The following is a 15816-nucleotide window of genomic DNA, read 5'->3' on the forward strand; positions in this document are numbered from 1 at the left end:
GTAATTTTCATAAGGGGGGACTTGTCCTTTGGCTCGATCACTTGAGCTGTTATGGTTTGCTAAACGGAGGGTTAAATAGGTTCAATAACAGGTTTGCGGCTTCACGGCCTTGACCCTCTTTCTACGTGCAGCCTACAGATTAGGCAATGGGTTTTCTGTGGATTGCGGCTAGCATAAAATGCGCCTTGCGTCTTTTGATGTAAATTGGCAACGGTTTACGGCCTTGAGGATCTGGACGTACTTCCAAAAAATTATACAATGAAGGTTTGGGCCAACACAACAGCCTGTTCTGTGAATCAGAGTGAGCTCCAAAAGAACTTGTCATGCAGTTACTTCTAGCAATGTTTCCCTTTTACTTAAATACGGTTATTACACTTTTTGTGCCACGGCATGTTTTGTCATCGTGGTAGCTTCTTTGCGCTTCATTTAATTGCGGATGGCGGCATTTGGCTGCCTTTTTGCACGGTTTTGCGGCTTTTGAATCCCCTTTAAAAGGCCCCCTTTAGAGGTAGCTTCTTAACCATTGAATTTCCTCGAGGATCTATGGTTTTTAGGACACAAGCTTGGATCTCTGTCTCACTTAGCTTTTAGAGCCGCATTACAAGCATAAAGCTCGTTTCTCCCCCAATCCTTCTACCCTCATTCTGTTACTCTATATGAATATATTTGCATTTTTTGTACAACCCTGGCGTTTTGAATTTTTTCAGAATCCGCAATGTTTCTACCTCTGGGTATCTTAGATCTTTTTGAGGTTTTAATAAATGCTTGATAATCACAACTCAAATGTGCTCTTTACTTTATCTTCATATATTTACTGATGAATTACCCTTTCCAACAAGTGACTGTTTCTTTGAAGGGGCATCTTAAACATTATAACAGGGACCGCGCACCATTTTAAAAGTAGAGGGGCTGAAACGGGTGTGCCCGAAAACTTTTTGAAGCCACACTCTCTAGAACGCCGGAGAACGCCCCTTTTCGAAAATACTTGCTAATTTCTACTTAATTTTATAAACAGTCTGGTGTAGAGAAGATATCAATAACTATGAAAATAGACGAGATTAGCTTGAGGGTAACAAAACACCAAGCTGACCAAGTTAGAAAATCGTTAAACAAGAAAAAACACCTAGAAAATGAACAAAAAAGGTTCCCAGTTAAGAAAAACTGCTACTACATAGGAGGTAACTATCCAAAGTTGTCTTGGAGTAAACCTTCCAAAAAAGTTTCTAGCCTATTTTTGCAAAAAGTTGGGGGGGGGTGTATAGCCCTGGCTGCGCGTTGCCTGCATTATAAATGGGGGCGTTATGTAATTTACAACGCGTTCTGTACCAGGTACATTGCGTCACCTACCAACCCGGCTGTAGGTGTTAACAGTCACTCTGGATGTCTTGCAACCGATGGACGCGATCATCACCGTCGGGGACCAGTTGTTAGCCCCAGCGTTCCCACTTGTACTCATTTACCGACTTCGGAAGAATGGAGAGTTGCTCTGCGGCGCAATGGGCTTGTTGTTGTTGCTGCTAACGAAGTAGTAATTTCTTGGTAAAACATGGTTGACAAACTTTGAAATTCGATTTGGCGTCCAAATGTTTACCTTGAAAGATGGACACATCGGTTACGGCAGGTTAGGAATGCTAACTTTATTTCATGCAACGTATCACGAAGATTTCTATGAATCTAGCTTTTATTGCACCTATTTAGATGCAGGCTTTCTGCCAAGTCAGAACACTAGCTTTCGCGCCAGATCGATCAATTTTCTAAGAAACACGAATTCTTGATTTAGCAACGCACTTGATCGTCAACTGGCCTATATAGATAAAATTTCATAATATTTTTTGTAATATGTAATTGATTTTCTAGTAACTATATGTATTTTTAGACAATTAATCGCAAAAATCGTAATCAATCAACCTTAGCATTCGTAACTACAACTAGGCCACCTTGATCCTTTAATAAACTCAAACTCAAACTCAAAATCTTTATCAGCAAAAACAAATGTTAATTACAATATACCAAGAATTAAAATTTAGAATACAAAAGTTAGCATTTTCAAAAATTTAATTAATTTATTACATCAGATAAAGTAGTTTGTTATGCTGAAGGACACACGAGAAAAACTCGCCAGGAGCTATCGAGTCATATGTCCCAGTGACGTATTTAAACTCAAGATTATAATTTCCATTTCAGTTTGAAGTAGTCTATAACAGTAAGAGTAAAAAATTAGTATAATAAGAATAAGAAAAATTAGAATAAGAGTATAGAAAAAAATATATATATATGTATACAGGCGGTAGGCTGGTAAATTTCACTGGTTAGGGATATGTTTAAAAAAGTAGAACGAATTCTTATGGCTTAGGAGTTCTGTAAAAGGTATAGTTTCATCATCTTTTTGAAGGCATTTTTGTTGCGGATATTCTTCAGTTCAATTGGCAAGGAGTTCCAATGCTTAACCCCATCAAATGTCAGAAAGTTTTTTTTGAAGTTTGTAGAGATAGAGGGAAGAGAAAAACCAAGATCGGACGATTGTCTCGTATTATAGCAATGTAATTTACTAGTTTTGATGAATTCCTTTTGAAGAAAGTTACTATGATTTTCTTGGTTGATTTGAAACATAAATTTCGCTGTTTCGAGCTTGTATAGATTTTCTAGGTTTAATAACTTGAAACGTTTAAAGATTGGCTCTGTGTGAGCTGTGTAAGAAGCAAAATCTATTACTCTGACAGCTTTACGTAGGGTTATTTTCAATGGTTCGAGAGTAGTCTTATTAGCACAGCCCCAGTTAAGAAGTCCATAAAGAACATGAGATTGAATAAAAGAGTTGTATAGTGTTACAAGGGTGCTTTTTGGTATAAGATGTCTTAATTTATATAGGATACCAATACTTTTAGATACTTTGGTATTTAATTGGTTTATGTGGTGTTTCCAGTTAAGTTTGTCATCAATTAGTACACCAAGGTATTTTGAGGAGGTTTCTTGTTTTAGATTTTCGTCATTTATTTTAAGATTTACAATTCTATTATTTTTATGAGGTCTTATTATGAGGAAATTTGATTTAGCTACATTGAGTGATAACTTATTAGCTAGAAGCCATTCAGAAACATTTTTCATCTCATAATTGACTGTTTGTTCAATTGTATCTAGGCTTTTATCAGCAAATAAAATACTCGTGTCATCAGCAAAGAGACGAAAATCAAGGACTTCGGAGGAGTTGTAAATATCATTAATGTAAAGCAAGAAGAGGAGGGGGCCTAATATGCTTCCTTGAGGGACACCACAATTAATTTTCAATTCTGTAGAGTTCTCAGCATTCACAGTAACAATTTGAGTTCTATTATCTAAGTACGATTTAAACCAGCTGTGACCTACTCCCCTAATTCCATAGTGCTCTAACTTACTTAGTAGTATACTATGGTTGACTGTATCAAATGCTTTGGACAAATCGAGAAATATGCAGCATGATGTAAGATTATTTTCAATGTTGTAGATTAGTTGTGATTGTAGTTCCAGAATTGCTAGTGTAGTTGATTTATTTTTTTGAAACCCATATTGATGTTCAAAGATGATATTGTGTTTATTTAAGAACTGAACCAAACGATGGTTCATTAATTTTTCAAGTATTTTACTAAATATAGGAAGAATTGAAATAGGACGATAATTTCCAACTTCTTGCTTTGATTTGCTTTTGTAAATTGGTGTAACCTTAGCAAATTTTAGTTTGTCAGGGAATACTCCTTCAGTGAATGATGAGTTAGCAATAATCGAGAATGGTTTTGAGAGAGTATGACGAACCAGCTTAATTAACTTAATGGGAATGTCGTAGGAGTCATTTGCTTTACTTTCATTTAGATTAGCAATGATGTCATTTACTTCTTCAGGAGTCACAGGGTCTAGGAATATACTCTCAGGATTGTTATTGTGCATAAAATTAGAAAAGTGGACTGATGATGACTTCATTTTTTCTTGTAGTTTTTGAGCTATTGTTGTGAAGTACTTATTGAATGAGTTTGCAATTGTTTTATTGTCCGAGACAAGTTTCCCATTTATCTGTAAATATAGAACATTACTTTTATCGTTTGACTTCTTGTTTATGATTTCTTTTACCCCAGACCATAGTTTTTTGGTGTTTTCTTTAAAGTTATCAAAATAGGTAATGTAATAGTCTTTTTTACTTTTTCTAATAAGATGATTAATTTGATCTCTGTAGTATTTATATTTCTTATAGTAATCTGATTTTTTTGTGGTCATGAATTTTTTGTAATATTTATTTTTAATTGATATTGATTTTAAAATTCCTTTAGTAATCCAAGGCTTTTGACGTTGTTTATACGCTTTTCTCGAAATTGGTTTCAATGGGGCATGCTTTTGAATATTGTTGATTAATGTTTCATGAAGTGTATTGTATTGTTCGTTGGCCCCTTGAGTTGATAGTAAGTTGTCTTCTAAAGCTGCATTACGTAGGTCAAACACATATCTATCAGGGTTGAAAGATTTGAAGTCACGGTAAAAACCTCTAAAAGGTTTCTTAACGATTGCGTGCAAGTTATGACAAAAAATAAAGTTAGGCAGATGATCTGAGATTGGAGTCGTTAAATTGCCACTAATTGTATCATATTCGATTGAATTTAGGAATATATTGTCAATTAAAGTTGGTTTATTGATATTGGTGATTCTTGTTGGTTGAAGTATGTGAGGTTGATAGAAATTAGAAAGGAGTAGATTTAGGAATTCACTTGTATAGTCATCAGAATCAATGTTTAACAGGTTTATGTTGAAATCTCCAGTAATGAATACTGTTTTCTTTTCGTTCCTGACTTTGTTTGAAATAGTATTTGATATGTAATTCAAAAAGTCATTATCATTTTTCATTCTGGGATGACGGTATATAACAGTAATTAAGAAATTTTTATTGCCTTGATTTGTGATTTCAATCCAACTCGCTTCAAATTCACTTGAGTTATCAGAAAATGAGATATCCAGGTCTGGTCTTGGAGTAAAACATATATTATCGCCTACAAAAAAACCACACCCACCCTTTCGACTTAGTCCAGGGGTTCCATAGTAATTTTGATAGCCAGGCAGGGCAAGGTGTTGGGTATCTGTGTCTTTTGTAATCCATGCTTCCGAAACCGCAATTATGTCAAAATTATGACCTAAGGAAGTAGCTAGTAGTTCAAGATTTTGGATGTTTTTGTTAACTGAGCAAATGTTAGTATGCAATAAGCTAAATGACGCATTAGTTTTTGTGTGAAGTTTAGAAAGAAGTTTATGAAATTCATGAGTAGTATAGTAATCAAAGTTACAGTTGAGATTCAAATTATGATCAATGTCGTTATCAGAATTAGGGTGAGAATGGTTAAGGTCGAGTTTATTTAAATTTAGTTCTGAAATGACATTTACACAGTCAAAATCAGTGAGATCTTTTATAGAATCATTACAAGGGCAAGAATTATTGGAGTTGAAGTTTTCGGACAGAAGTTCGTTATTGCTCACTGTATGAAAAGGGAATGTGCTATTTTGACAGTGCATGCAGTGCCAGTGCTTTGAATTCAAAGTCAACTGAATGTCAGGTTCTGAGAGGTTAGAACATTTCCGATGAATGTAGTGTTTGCAAATATAGCAAGGTATCGCTTTTTCAGTGTTGTTAACACGACGAGTGCAAACAGAACAATGCTTGTTGAATTCAATATACGGCGTTTCCTGTCGCCGTGTAGAGGAAATTAAGTTAACAAATTGAGTATTGTTGATTTTTTGAAAGGGCAAGGCGCTAACGAGGCATTCTTTACAAAACCATTGTGATGACAAATCGGAGGCTAGGTGTTCGAATCTCTGACGTGTCAGGCCACTGCATCTCAAATGAAACCAATTTTTGCATACATCGCAAAATATCGAGTTTTGGTCTTCCGAGACAATTAAATCACATTTTGGGCAGGGGAAACTATCCGTCATGAGGGAGGGGCTTATTTAGCAGAAAAATATATATATGTAAAGACAGAAAGATACGTAATAATTTGAAAACAGATTGAGGATGAAATACCGCTAAACCATTTTCCCAATGTCTTTTTCGTCGTTGATTCTGAGGAATTCGGAATTTTCATCTTTTCGAGCATAAATTGTTCCGTTTCTAGACCATATAAATTTCCAGTTATTTTCTTGTTTCTTCATTCTGACCTTGTACATCAGATCCTTATTCCTTTTCGTGAGGCTTTCATTTATGTAAATCTTACATTCCGGGTGATCTTTGAAGCCAAGTTTTTCTCCCCTGAAAGGCTTTTTTGTGTGTTTTTTTGCTGCGAGAAACGCGGTTGCCGTTTTCCTGTTTAGGAATTTGCAGATGATGGGTGCGTCGTGTCGTTTCCCTAATCTGTGGCAGGCCTGGATGTCTTTTGATTCTACAGGAATGTCAAGTATTGCGCCAGTCTTGATTATTAGGGCCTCAGCATTTTCGTTTTTCTCTTGCGGAATCCCACTAATTTCAATACAGTCACGTCTCCCATATTGCTCCAGATCGTTGAGTTGTTTTATTGATGTTTCCAACTCTTTCTTTACTTGTTTCAGATCTTTTGATAACTCCTCGTTTCTCTTCTCTAATTCCGTATTAGCTTTCAGAAGGTTTTCTGTTGTGTGTTTGAAGTTCTCAAATTGACTGTTAATGAAATCCATCGATTTCTCAAAGTTTGACAGACGGTTGTCCAATTTCTGAAAATCAGCATTGTGTTGCGCGGAGACTCCTTTGATTAATTTGATTATTTCGTCCAAGCGATCGTCGTTCTCCTTAGAAGCCATTCTTGATAATTATTAAAACCAAACTTATAATTAGCCTACCTAAATCATAATTATTATTAAAAGACAGAAAAATTAAAATATCTCTCAAACTGACTGAATTACATTCTGGCGAAGAGCTGTTAAAATCACGTCCGCACGCCAGCATGACATGCGCGAATCATCAATTAATAACGTTATGTTATGACGTCAGAAGAGACCCCAACTTTAAAATATGCTCGTCCACTGAATCTTCTAATATAATGAAACTTTATAATTGTTGCCTTAAAGTTTTTTCAGTCAAAATTTCTTTAAAAGGTTTTATGAAATCTTTAGTTTTTAAGCTTCAAATGTCCAACATTAAGTAATGATGCAATGAGATTAATTGCTACAGGATACTAAAATATACTTTTATAAATCTTGGAACTTCATGGAATTTATTGAGTCTGCAGAGAATGCTAGCTCTTGAAGATATCTCACACATGCTCAGTCGTTTCAGGCATGTTTTTACATACACAAACCTTCTTTAACCAATTTATTGAGCATAAACAGAAGTTATTAAACAGTATAGCCATTGTTTGGTGTGCAGTTTCGACTGTTGGCAAGTAACACTGCTCTTGTTTTGTGTATAAGCCTGTCATACTCTTCAGACTTGGTATTTATTGTTAATAGCATTTCTAGTTCATTTTAGTTTAGTTCAAAACGTTTTAATTTTTTCTAAACGATTAAGGTATCTTAAGGTATTTTTTTCTAAAACAGAAATGCTGCAAATAAGTGCTAACATTAATGCAAATCACTACAAATGCAAGGTGATTGGAAGTCACCTTTGTTTTATCTCTTCTTATCATGCTGTTGACTTGTTTCTCTTATTTTAATAAGGTTGCTTGCAAAGATGTGATCCTTTATGGGAGCTTAGTTCTAGTAGTATGTTTAAGAAGTCTGAAAACCATTGTTTGAAGTAATTTTTTTCTGATATGCCACTGATAAGTTTATCAAAGGACTTCTACCCAAACCTTATAATGATAGTTTGTTTTGGGAATCAGTGATGCTATTTGTCACGAGTCTTACATTATATTTTGGGATCCTAGCAGGTCTTGGAGTCTAACAGCTATATTTTTGCTGCACAAACAGTATAGGGTGTTCTTTTCTATTTTTTTTTCCAGAGGGAATAAAATATTTGCCTAAAGTTTCAGGGTTTTTATAGCATTTTCAATGTTGCTTTCCATTTAAATAATTGACAGAAAATATAAGAAAACTTTTTGATTTTTTCCACAGTCAACAATGCTATACTGGAGGCACTGCAAAAAGCAGGTGAAGTTGGGCTTCACGTTGATGACCTTGTAAAATTGCTTGGCTTCAATGAAAAGAAGCAGATCTTGCCAAGGCTCTATAATCTGCATGGCAGAAAGCTAATTGAAAAGCTCAGTGGGCAAACATGGAGAATGAAAGTTGAAAAGAAAATGGACGAAGGTACAAATTACAAATTTGACAATAAATTGTAAATAATACTCTTTTAGACCTACCAAGTCCATCTGTTTCCTTAAATCAGTATATATTTGTAAATAATTTCTCCAAAATAAAAGCAAATTTAGCTAGATGTATTAATTGATGCAACTTGTTGCTTGCCATGGTCACAGCACAAGACAGGAATCTTATGCAAACCTGAAACAGAAACCTGAGGAAATATCCATCATGAAAACAAGCTTTAACTGGGGTTTAAATTTCCTGTAATGCAGATCAAACCAAATATAACAAACGCTTGTTTTGCTTTTGACAATACAGAGTTTTGTAACTGTTGTCCTTTGAAATCATACCTGATCATGGGTGTTTTTAGTAGCTGGTATTGAGAGAACTTTTTGTTGATTTAATTACTCTGTTGTGGAATTACTCTGGTGCTTAAGTTTTGATGTAGATTTATGGTTTTCCTTAGGCCAGGAAGATACTGATGATCCTATGACGTCAAAAACAGGTATGTATTGGTCGGTTTTTCCCTTTGTTGTCTATCTTTGTTGAGAAGTGAAAGGATTGCACCACTCTTTTTTAAACACTTTGAAGATGTATAAAATGTGAACAGAACTGAATGCTGTCTTCTTACTGTCTTCTCGACAGCATGATACCAGTGTATTGAGGAATTAGATGACTGATTGTTAGATATCCCCATCACCATTCAAGAAATGAGCATATTTTTTACTTGCTATATCAGCATACCAGTCCTGCTTTGCAAACATTTTCACATGGAACATCCCTCTTTATATTTTTTAACTGACTGTCATCTTTTATCAACATATGATGCATTGAAAGCACTGTTAGGTTATAGACAAGGACCAACCAAGCATACCCAGCCCTTTCACATTCAAAGTTTCACACACGACATAAGTTGTGTGCGCGATTGAAATTTATATTTCAGGGAAATTTTTGACAAAACAGAAAATTATTTGAAGAAAATTATTAAGCAACTTTATGTATTTCAAACAAAAGTAATAACACAACAATATGAACATAATGGAATTGTCTCGGTAAATACTTGCTTATACAAAGAATTTTATAATCATCTAATTGATCTAATAATGTCACTGTTGCTGCTGTTGATATCGCTTTTTTCGCTACTTTCCTTTCGATCTCTTTTGTTTACAGTCGGGCATCGGTATACTTTTTCTTGCTTTTTCAAATTTTTTCCTTCCTCTTCCTGAATGTAAACAGATTTCAAGAGCTTGCTCTATGATATCATCTCTTTCTTCTCAACTCCACAGAGATGAATTTGCAAAAGCCATTAAATTTAATTTAGTGTATCATGCTTCATCGTTGAAGAGAATATTAGTGACGCCGCTGAATGTTCTTTCAAGTTTAGAGTTTGATCTAGAAATTGATCTTATGAGACTTGCTACTTCGCAAAGTTTTGGAAATTCCCAACGACAGTAAATCAAGATCAACATCCAGAGATCTCGAGCCAGAGGCCGCTTCTTAAAAAAGCTGGGCAACTCAATTTTGAAACTTTTCCATTCTCTGACAACTTTATTAGGCTCAAATTTAGCAAATTTCATTTAATCTTCTTACAGAACATCTTCATTTCCATAGGCATCTTCACTGGTCCAAAACTTCGGATCAAACCACACATTCTTGCATATACTTCACTGTTATAATCTTCAAACCTTGCTTTGATAAGATCAATCAATGATGAAATAACTTTCCTTTGATTTTTTGTACACTTTTAGTGCAGGAATTGTTGGAAAATGGATTCATTACAGCACTAGCAGTTTGTCTACATGCTTTTCTTGTCTCGAGCCATTAAAAATTCCTCTAAACGAGAATTGTAGCTGTTCAAAAATTTGTCGCTTGTTACATGGGTTGTTACTATGCCGACAAACTTTGCTGCAATTCTAAAATGGTTCTCAAAGCAGAAAGAGGAATTTCAAACGGAAAAATAAAAGACATCTGGAAATTTTGACAATTTTTTGTAATTTTATACAACTTTTCTATAAGAATCTACCACTAAACACGCTCTTAATTGGTATCCCTTCCTTCCAATCTATTCAGTCTAATTCCGATCTCGGGATTTTATTTAGAAAAATGCGACAGTAATTAAAAGTGTGTCTGTTGATGCGAATCATTCTTTATGATAAAAATGAAAAAGAAAAATCTTCATGCGCTGTCTTGACTTGCACGTGCACGATAAACTGCTCCCATCACGATGTCTGGGTGCGTGCCTGCGCGCTCAAGCGCTATCGGGTGCATCCCACTGAAAGGCCTACATTCCGTTCAGTATTCTGTGTTTCTGTTTTTCTGTATTAGTCTTTTACAAGTGTTGTTACCTTCAACTTTCGCCATCATTTCTTTCAGAGTTTCAAAATGAACAAAAGCCTCAAACTGCCCAATTTGCCTCATACGAAGGAAACAGCAAAACTATTTCGTATAAAAATATCCTGCAAGAGTACTGCCAAAAGCAGTATGTTCCGGTTCCTTCTTACCGATCAGAGAAGACGGATTTTGGCTTCCTGGGAATTGTGTCATTCGGAGCAGAACAAATTAAGTCACGTGTTGCCATGCCTTCCATGAAAGAATCTGAGCAAATGGTTGCCTTCGAGGCATTAAAAATCATCAAAGTATTACCAGATGATGCTAAATACAATCTACCAGCTCCATTCAATTTACCATGTAAGTGATACCGTTATTAATTTAAAAGTTTACAGTGATAACCTCAGCTTGTGTATTAGGTTTTAACCTGCATAGAGTTGATTAAGATCTTATTTGTTAAGGAACTTTTTCATCTCAGAAGAAAATCCTGCAATTTTGACCTTTTTGAAAAAGCTTTCTTTTTCTTATTTTTTCTCCTAAACGACTTAAACAGTTTGATTTTTCAATTTTCTTGACATTTAATTCCCACTACTATTTTTTGAAGTAGCAAAGTAGTTTTCACGACCTCTGGGACATTTTTTCCTGTGACTTTTTTTATTGAAATAGGTTACAAATTTGTTGAAATATAGCCAATCTCAAGTTTGCAAGCAGATAACTGTTCAATCATATTCCAACAATGTAACCAGGAAAAGTGCATAAGATTTTGTGGCTATATCTCACCAGCTTTGCTGAGATTTGGCGCCTTTTCACAATACACTTCAGATAGGATGGTCATAAATCAGACGATTTTGAAAAAAGATTTTTTCATGTCATCGTGACTTTACGACTCTGTAAGACTGTTTTGGTGTTCGAGCTTTCTATTAAAAAGTTCTGAAACATAATTGTGTAGACGTGCCTGGTCATTTCTCTCAAATAGATAACGAGGACTTGTCGTTTTGTCTTGTCCTATGTATGGCTAGCGACTCTAAACGGAAAATGTAAAATTTGAAGGCTTTATTGAAACATCAAAAGGGTAAATGCTTAGTTGAGCCCATTGCAGTAAAATATGGAAAGCTATTTCTTGGCTTTAATTGCACAGTGTCCTTCAAGCTTCAAATTGAGAATGTCAAGACTTTTTGAAATGGAAGCGAACGCTATGGACTTTTGTAGATATCTAGAATTTTGGATATGGCTTTGAAATAATCAAAATATTTTAGATTTTTGCACTTTTCAAAGCCATTTTCAAATTTCAATCGTTCCAACTTCATTCGTACGTTTGAATGTCTGAATTAACTTACTTTATTTTTTCATATGCATGTCACTGGTGCTATATATAATTTTAGCCAGAAAACGGAAGCCGGTGCAGACGTTTCCCTCTGCATCTCCAGCCAGCAAAATTCAAAATATGCAACAACAGGATTGTCTGTCTTGGAAAAATTTACTTCAGGAGACTGCACAAAAGAAAAATTTAAAAATGCCTGAGTATCATGTCAGCATTAATGGGAAGAATTTTGTAGCTACAGTGGAGTTCCAGGGTAGAACATTCACATCGATTAGCTCATTTGATAAGAAGAAATCCGCTGAACAGAATGCCGCACTCGTAGCTTTGCATGCTCTTGGTGTTGTCCAGACACCTCCTACTTCCATGATGGGAGATGGTACAAATTCAAGTGCAGAGACACCCAATGGCACAAAGATGCAAGGCAATAATATGCCAAGTACTCCGCTGTGGATGCCTTCTGGTAAGAGATTCGTATTCAGATTTGGAGTTGGTGGTGTATTTTTTATCCCCTCATTGTTATAAATTACGAGAGTCCATAAAAATGAAGTAGAGGAAAGGTTGAAATTCAAGGTTTGTTTTCTCATATTTTTTTGTGAACAGTTTTTTTGCGGTACAGAACTTGAAAATGGCTTTGAAAAAGCAAGCATTTTACAACATGTGATAGCAGGAAGAATCGCAGGATACGCTGTCCGCCGGATTCTGTGAATCTTGCGATGAGTTTAACTACAAAGATAAAATTCAGGAACAAAGCAAAACTGCGACGAGAATCCAATGAGAGAAATTTTCAAATAAATTAAATATAATGAAAAGTAATATTTCGCCCCGGCATACAGGGCTTCATAAGAATGAATGAAAGATAGATGTCCCAGTTGCGTATAGATGTCCCAGTTGCGGATCGAAATAAGCCAATCAGAAAAATGCAAGCACAAGACCGGTATAGTTGACCAATCAGTGCCGCGTGCCTAAAGAAAAATCACCACTGGAGTCCAAGAGAGAAAACAAACTATTTCTGTCTACACAATGGCGGCTTTTTCGTTTGTATTGATTCGATTCCAAAACTGCTTGATGGAAAGACGACCGGGCTCTGCCAAACCGATAATAGCTCGCAATTATTTGTACACGTGATTTATGGGCTGTATCGAATTGTTACTCTTTCAATTCATTATGTAAACAATGTTGCAAAATATATATATCCTAATGATCGTAATTTTTCCCAAGGGTCTACGCATGGCAGCCAGAAAAACCAGCCTAATGACAACTACAAGAACAGGTTGCAAGAATGCGTCCAAAAGAAGCACGCTGCTTTGCCTGAGTACATAACCACTTACGAATCACTTTGTGGTAGCACAGGATTTGTTTGCAGAGTTTCTTTGGGCGGTAGAGTCTTCCAGGGCAATTTGAAACAGTGCAAGAAGGACGCCGAAAAGGATGCAGCGCGAGTTGCCATGATTTCTTTGGGCCTTATTCCAATCTAATTTGATTAAAGATAGCATCGTCAAGATCTGGCTCCCAAATATTTGTGGCGAAGACTGAATCCCTTGACAGAATTCCTTGAGTGAATGCATTTTTGCCGCCCTTAACATCACAGTTCATGATATTGGGTTCGTTTGTTTATTTGAAGTAAAATATTATGCTATATGACTTCAAGATCTAGGATAACTCCATCGTGACGCCGTATAGATTCCTTTTTTTAAATTTCTGTTAGTTCCAATTTAGCCAAAAATCTTTAATCTTTATTAGTTAATGTCGTCGATATTTATCTCTACCACTTCAATATAATTTCTTAAGGTTCCCAGTTTCCAGTTATGATGATAATGTATTAATGTCGATGCTCTAAATTCCTGTTAGTTCCAATGTCAGCTAAAATTTCTTTAATCTTCATTGGTTTACGTTCTCTTGATTTTTCTCTGCCCCTCCATTCGCCTTCATAATACTTTCTGAAGAAGAAGACAACATAATCAAAAGAAGAAACTCTAACTGACCTGTGGCTGTTTTGCTACGTTGCTTGTCAGTTTTTGTAATATCCTCAAGCCCTGTTCTTTCTGCCTTGTCCGTTAACAGAGAACCCTGTTTTGATGAATTAGGATCTGATGAATGTGAAATGTATTCTATTCTTTGCGGAGAGTACATGTGCTCATCCTTCATCTGCTCTCATCGGGAGCCTCGTGCAATCTTTAAACACAACAGACCGTTCCTTACCAGAGAATAGCTATCAGGTAAATTTAAATGCGTAGAAAGATATTTGTTGTGCATTTTAGCATTTTATTCTTCTTAAGTGGCTCTCGTGGACTTTTTATCCAAAATAATTATTCCAGCTTTTTAAAACTCTTGTTAGTACGATTGTTTATAGACTGTTTTTGATGTGCTTAGAGCGCCATTGTCTTTTAACATATTGCTCATCTCGAACTTGATTTCTTTCAAACAACATAGCATAGCATTGCCCTTGTCATTTGTTACAAGGCATTACAATGTATTTGTTTCTATTCCATGTGCTTTTAGTTGTAGTTAGTTCTTGCATTTTTGTTAACAATTATTGTTTAAAACCTTGGAAGGATAGAAACCATCTGTTTTTAGAGGAATCTCTATTATCACTAGCTTTTGGAAAAGTTTACCTATGTAAGATGTAGTGAAAGTATTAGTAAAAAATTATCAAACCGTACTAATTTCAATTTGTGTCAAACATTTCACGCCCTAACGGTATACAGTGGCTGGGTAAAGGTCCCCAGAAGTTTCCCAACAGGTATCCCAAGCTTAAAATATGTCCGTTTCTTTCATGAAATATTTTCATGAAAAAATAGTCTGAAACCAATTTTTTTTTAAAAATCGGAAAGACAAAACGTTTGCCTCTTGATTATGTTTTCCAAGAAGAATGTATAAAAACTGTATCAATATTCAGAGAACTTTCCTTTTGAAGTGCCAAATAGTTTTGAGAATCTAAATCGTGGCGACGTTTTCATTGTAATATTTCGTGTTCGTCTACACAGCCAAGTAGTGAATTTATTGCTTCTTGCTTTAGTTTTACAGGATAATTCTACTGCAATTGAAATTCGAGGTTTTTCGAGAAAACACCCAATACAGTCAAACGAAGAAGCTTTGGTATCATTCTAACCAAATCTGTAAGAATTGAAAGAAAGATATTGAAGAAGGTTGACTTTCAATAAAGGAGACTTTGCTAACCTACATATAGAATTGATCCTTTTGTTGAAATCTGTTGTGCTCCACCCTTATGAACTCCCCAGCGTTTCATTTGGAATGTCCGTTAACAAATCTGAATCGTCATGAGACTCACTTTCATAGAGTCATCTACATAAACTCCCATATGGATACTCTTTGCACGTTCAGCTGTTGGAACATTTCCCTTAGGTGATGTTTGCTTCCACATTTATCTAGAATTGGCGTCCTGTAAACTTCGCCTTACATAAAAGATGGTGTGCGTAGATGTATTCGAATACAAGCGTTATGCTGCATTTCAAATAAATTTTACTTCTTTCGCTTTCGTTTCAATACATGCATTACGTTCCAAGCTGCTCACCCTGGGCTGTCCGCCGTTCTTCTCACAGAGACTTGTTTGCAGTCGTTACAACGCAACAGTTACTTGCGGAAAAGGTTTCCTGTTATATAAAGTCTGTTATATAAAGTCCTTATCCGACTAGAATCAACGACAGACTCGAACAAACATGTAAGTCATTTGACATAGATTCTGTATATTGACATATAAGTTAACTGGCTTATCGTTGTTGGTTATGTATCTTATGATTGGGCGATTTCAGCTATGGAACTTATGTCTCGCAAATCTTGTTTCTACAAAGGCGTGGACTTTCGTTTGACGTCCAAATGTGGGTCTTTCCTACTTACTTTCCTTCATAATACCGACATGACGCTAAAACGTAAGAAGCATTTTTACTGCAAGCAAGCTTTGTTATCATTCTTAAAAGAAATTATCCGAT

General features: G+C 35.5%; 3 protein-coding genes across 3 annotated transcripts; 1 reads left to right on the forward strand and 2 right to left on the reverse strand.

Moving 5' to 3' along the window:
• The first annotated feature begins 1461 nt into the window (after positions 1-1461).
• On the forward strand, positions 1462-14525 carry LOC148957514 (uncharacterized). Its single transcript, XM_089115225.1, has 6 exons — positions 1462-1621; positions 8032-8226; positions 8687-8725; positions 10594-10908; positions 11931-12329; positions 13088-14525. The coding sequence occupies exons 1-6, from the start codon at positions 1600-1602 to the stop codon at positions 13342-13344; spliced, it is 1227 nt and encodes a 408-aa protein (XP_088971351.1). The 5' UTR covers positions 1462-1599; the 3' UTR covers positions 13345-14525.
• Positions 1900-5943, reverse strand: LOC135694986 (uncharacterized). Its single transcript, XM_089115235.1, has 2 exons — positions 3787-5943; positions 1900-1974 (listed from the first exon to the last, which is right to left on the reverse strand). The coding sequence occupies exons 1-2, from the start codon at positions 5941-5943 to the stop codon at positions 1900-1902; spliced, it is 2232 nt and encodes a 743-aa protein (XP_088971361.1).
• LOC148957515 (uncharacterized) lies at positions 6034-6929 on the reverse strand. The gene has a single exon (XM_089115226.1). The coding sequence runs from the start codon at positions 6778-6780 to the stop codon at positions 6034-6036; it is 747 nt and encodes a 248-aa protein (XP_088971352.1). The 5' UTR covers positions 6781-6929.
• Positions 14526-15816: the final 1291 nt, after the last annotated feature.

This window comes from Rhopilema esculentum, unplaced genomic scaffold (assembly GCF_057945365.1).
Source record: "Rhopilema esculentum isolate cy_ngs unplaced genomic scaffold, ASM5794536v1 HiC_scaffold_23, whole genome shotgun sequence".
In the NCBI taxonomy this organism is placed as follows: Eukaryota; Metazoa; Cnidaria; class Scyphozoa; order Rhizostomeae; family Rhizostomatidae; genus Rhopilema; species Rhopilema esculentum.

Excerpts from the sequence above, each read along its gene's own strand:
- LOC148957514 (XM_089115225.1), top strand. The coding sequence starts at position 1,600 with ATGGACACATCGGTTACGGCAG. Across the intron at positions 1,622-8,031 it reads GGACACATCGGTTACGGCAG|TCAACAATGCTATACTGGAG; the intron begins GTTAGGAATGCT and ends TTTTTTCCACAG. Across the intron at positions 8,227-8,686 it reads TGAAAAGAAAATGGACGAAG|GCCAGGAAGATACTGATGAT; the intron begins GTACAAATTACA and ends GGTTTTCCTTAG.
- LOC148957515 (XM_089115226.1), bottom strand. The coding sequence starts at position 6,780 with ATGGCTTCTAAGGAGAACGACGATCGCTTGGACGAAATAATCAAATTA.
- LOC135694986 (XM_089115235.1), bottom strand. The coding sequence starts at position 5,943 with ATGACGGATAGTTTCCCCTGCCCAAAATGTGATTTAATTGTCTCGGAA. Across the intron at positions 1,975-3,786 it reads CCATTAAGTTAATTAAGCTG|ATTTTGAGTTTGAGTTTGAG; the intron begins GTTCGTCATACT and ends TTGCTGATAAAG.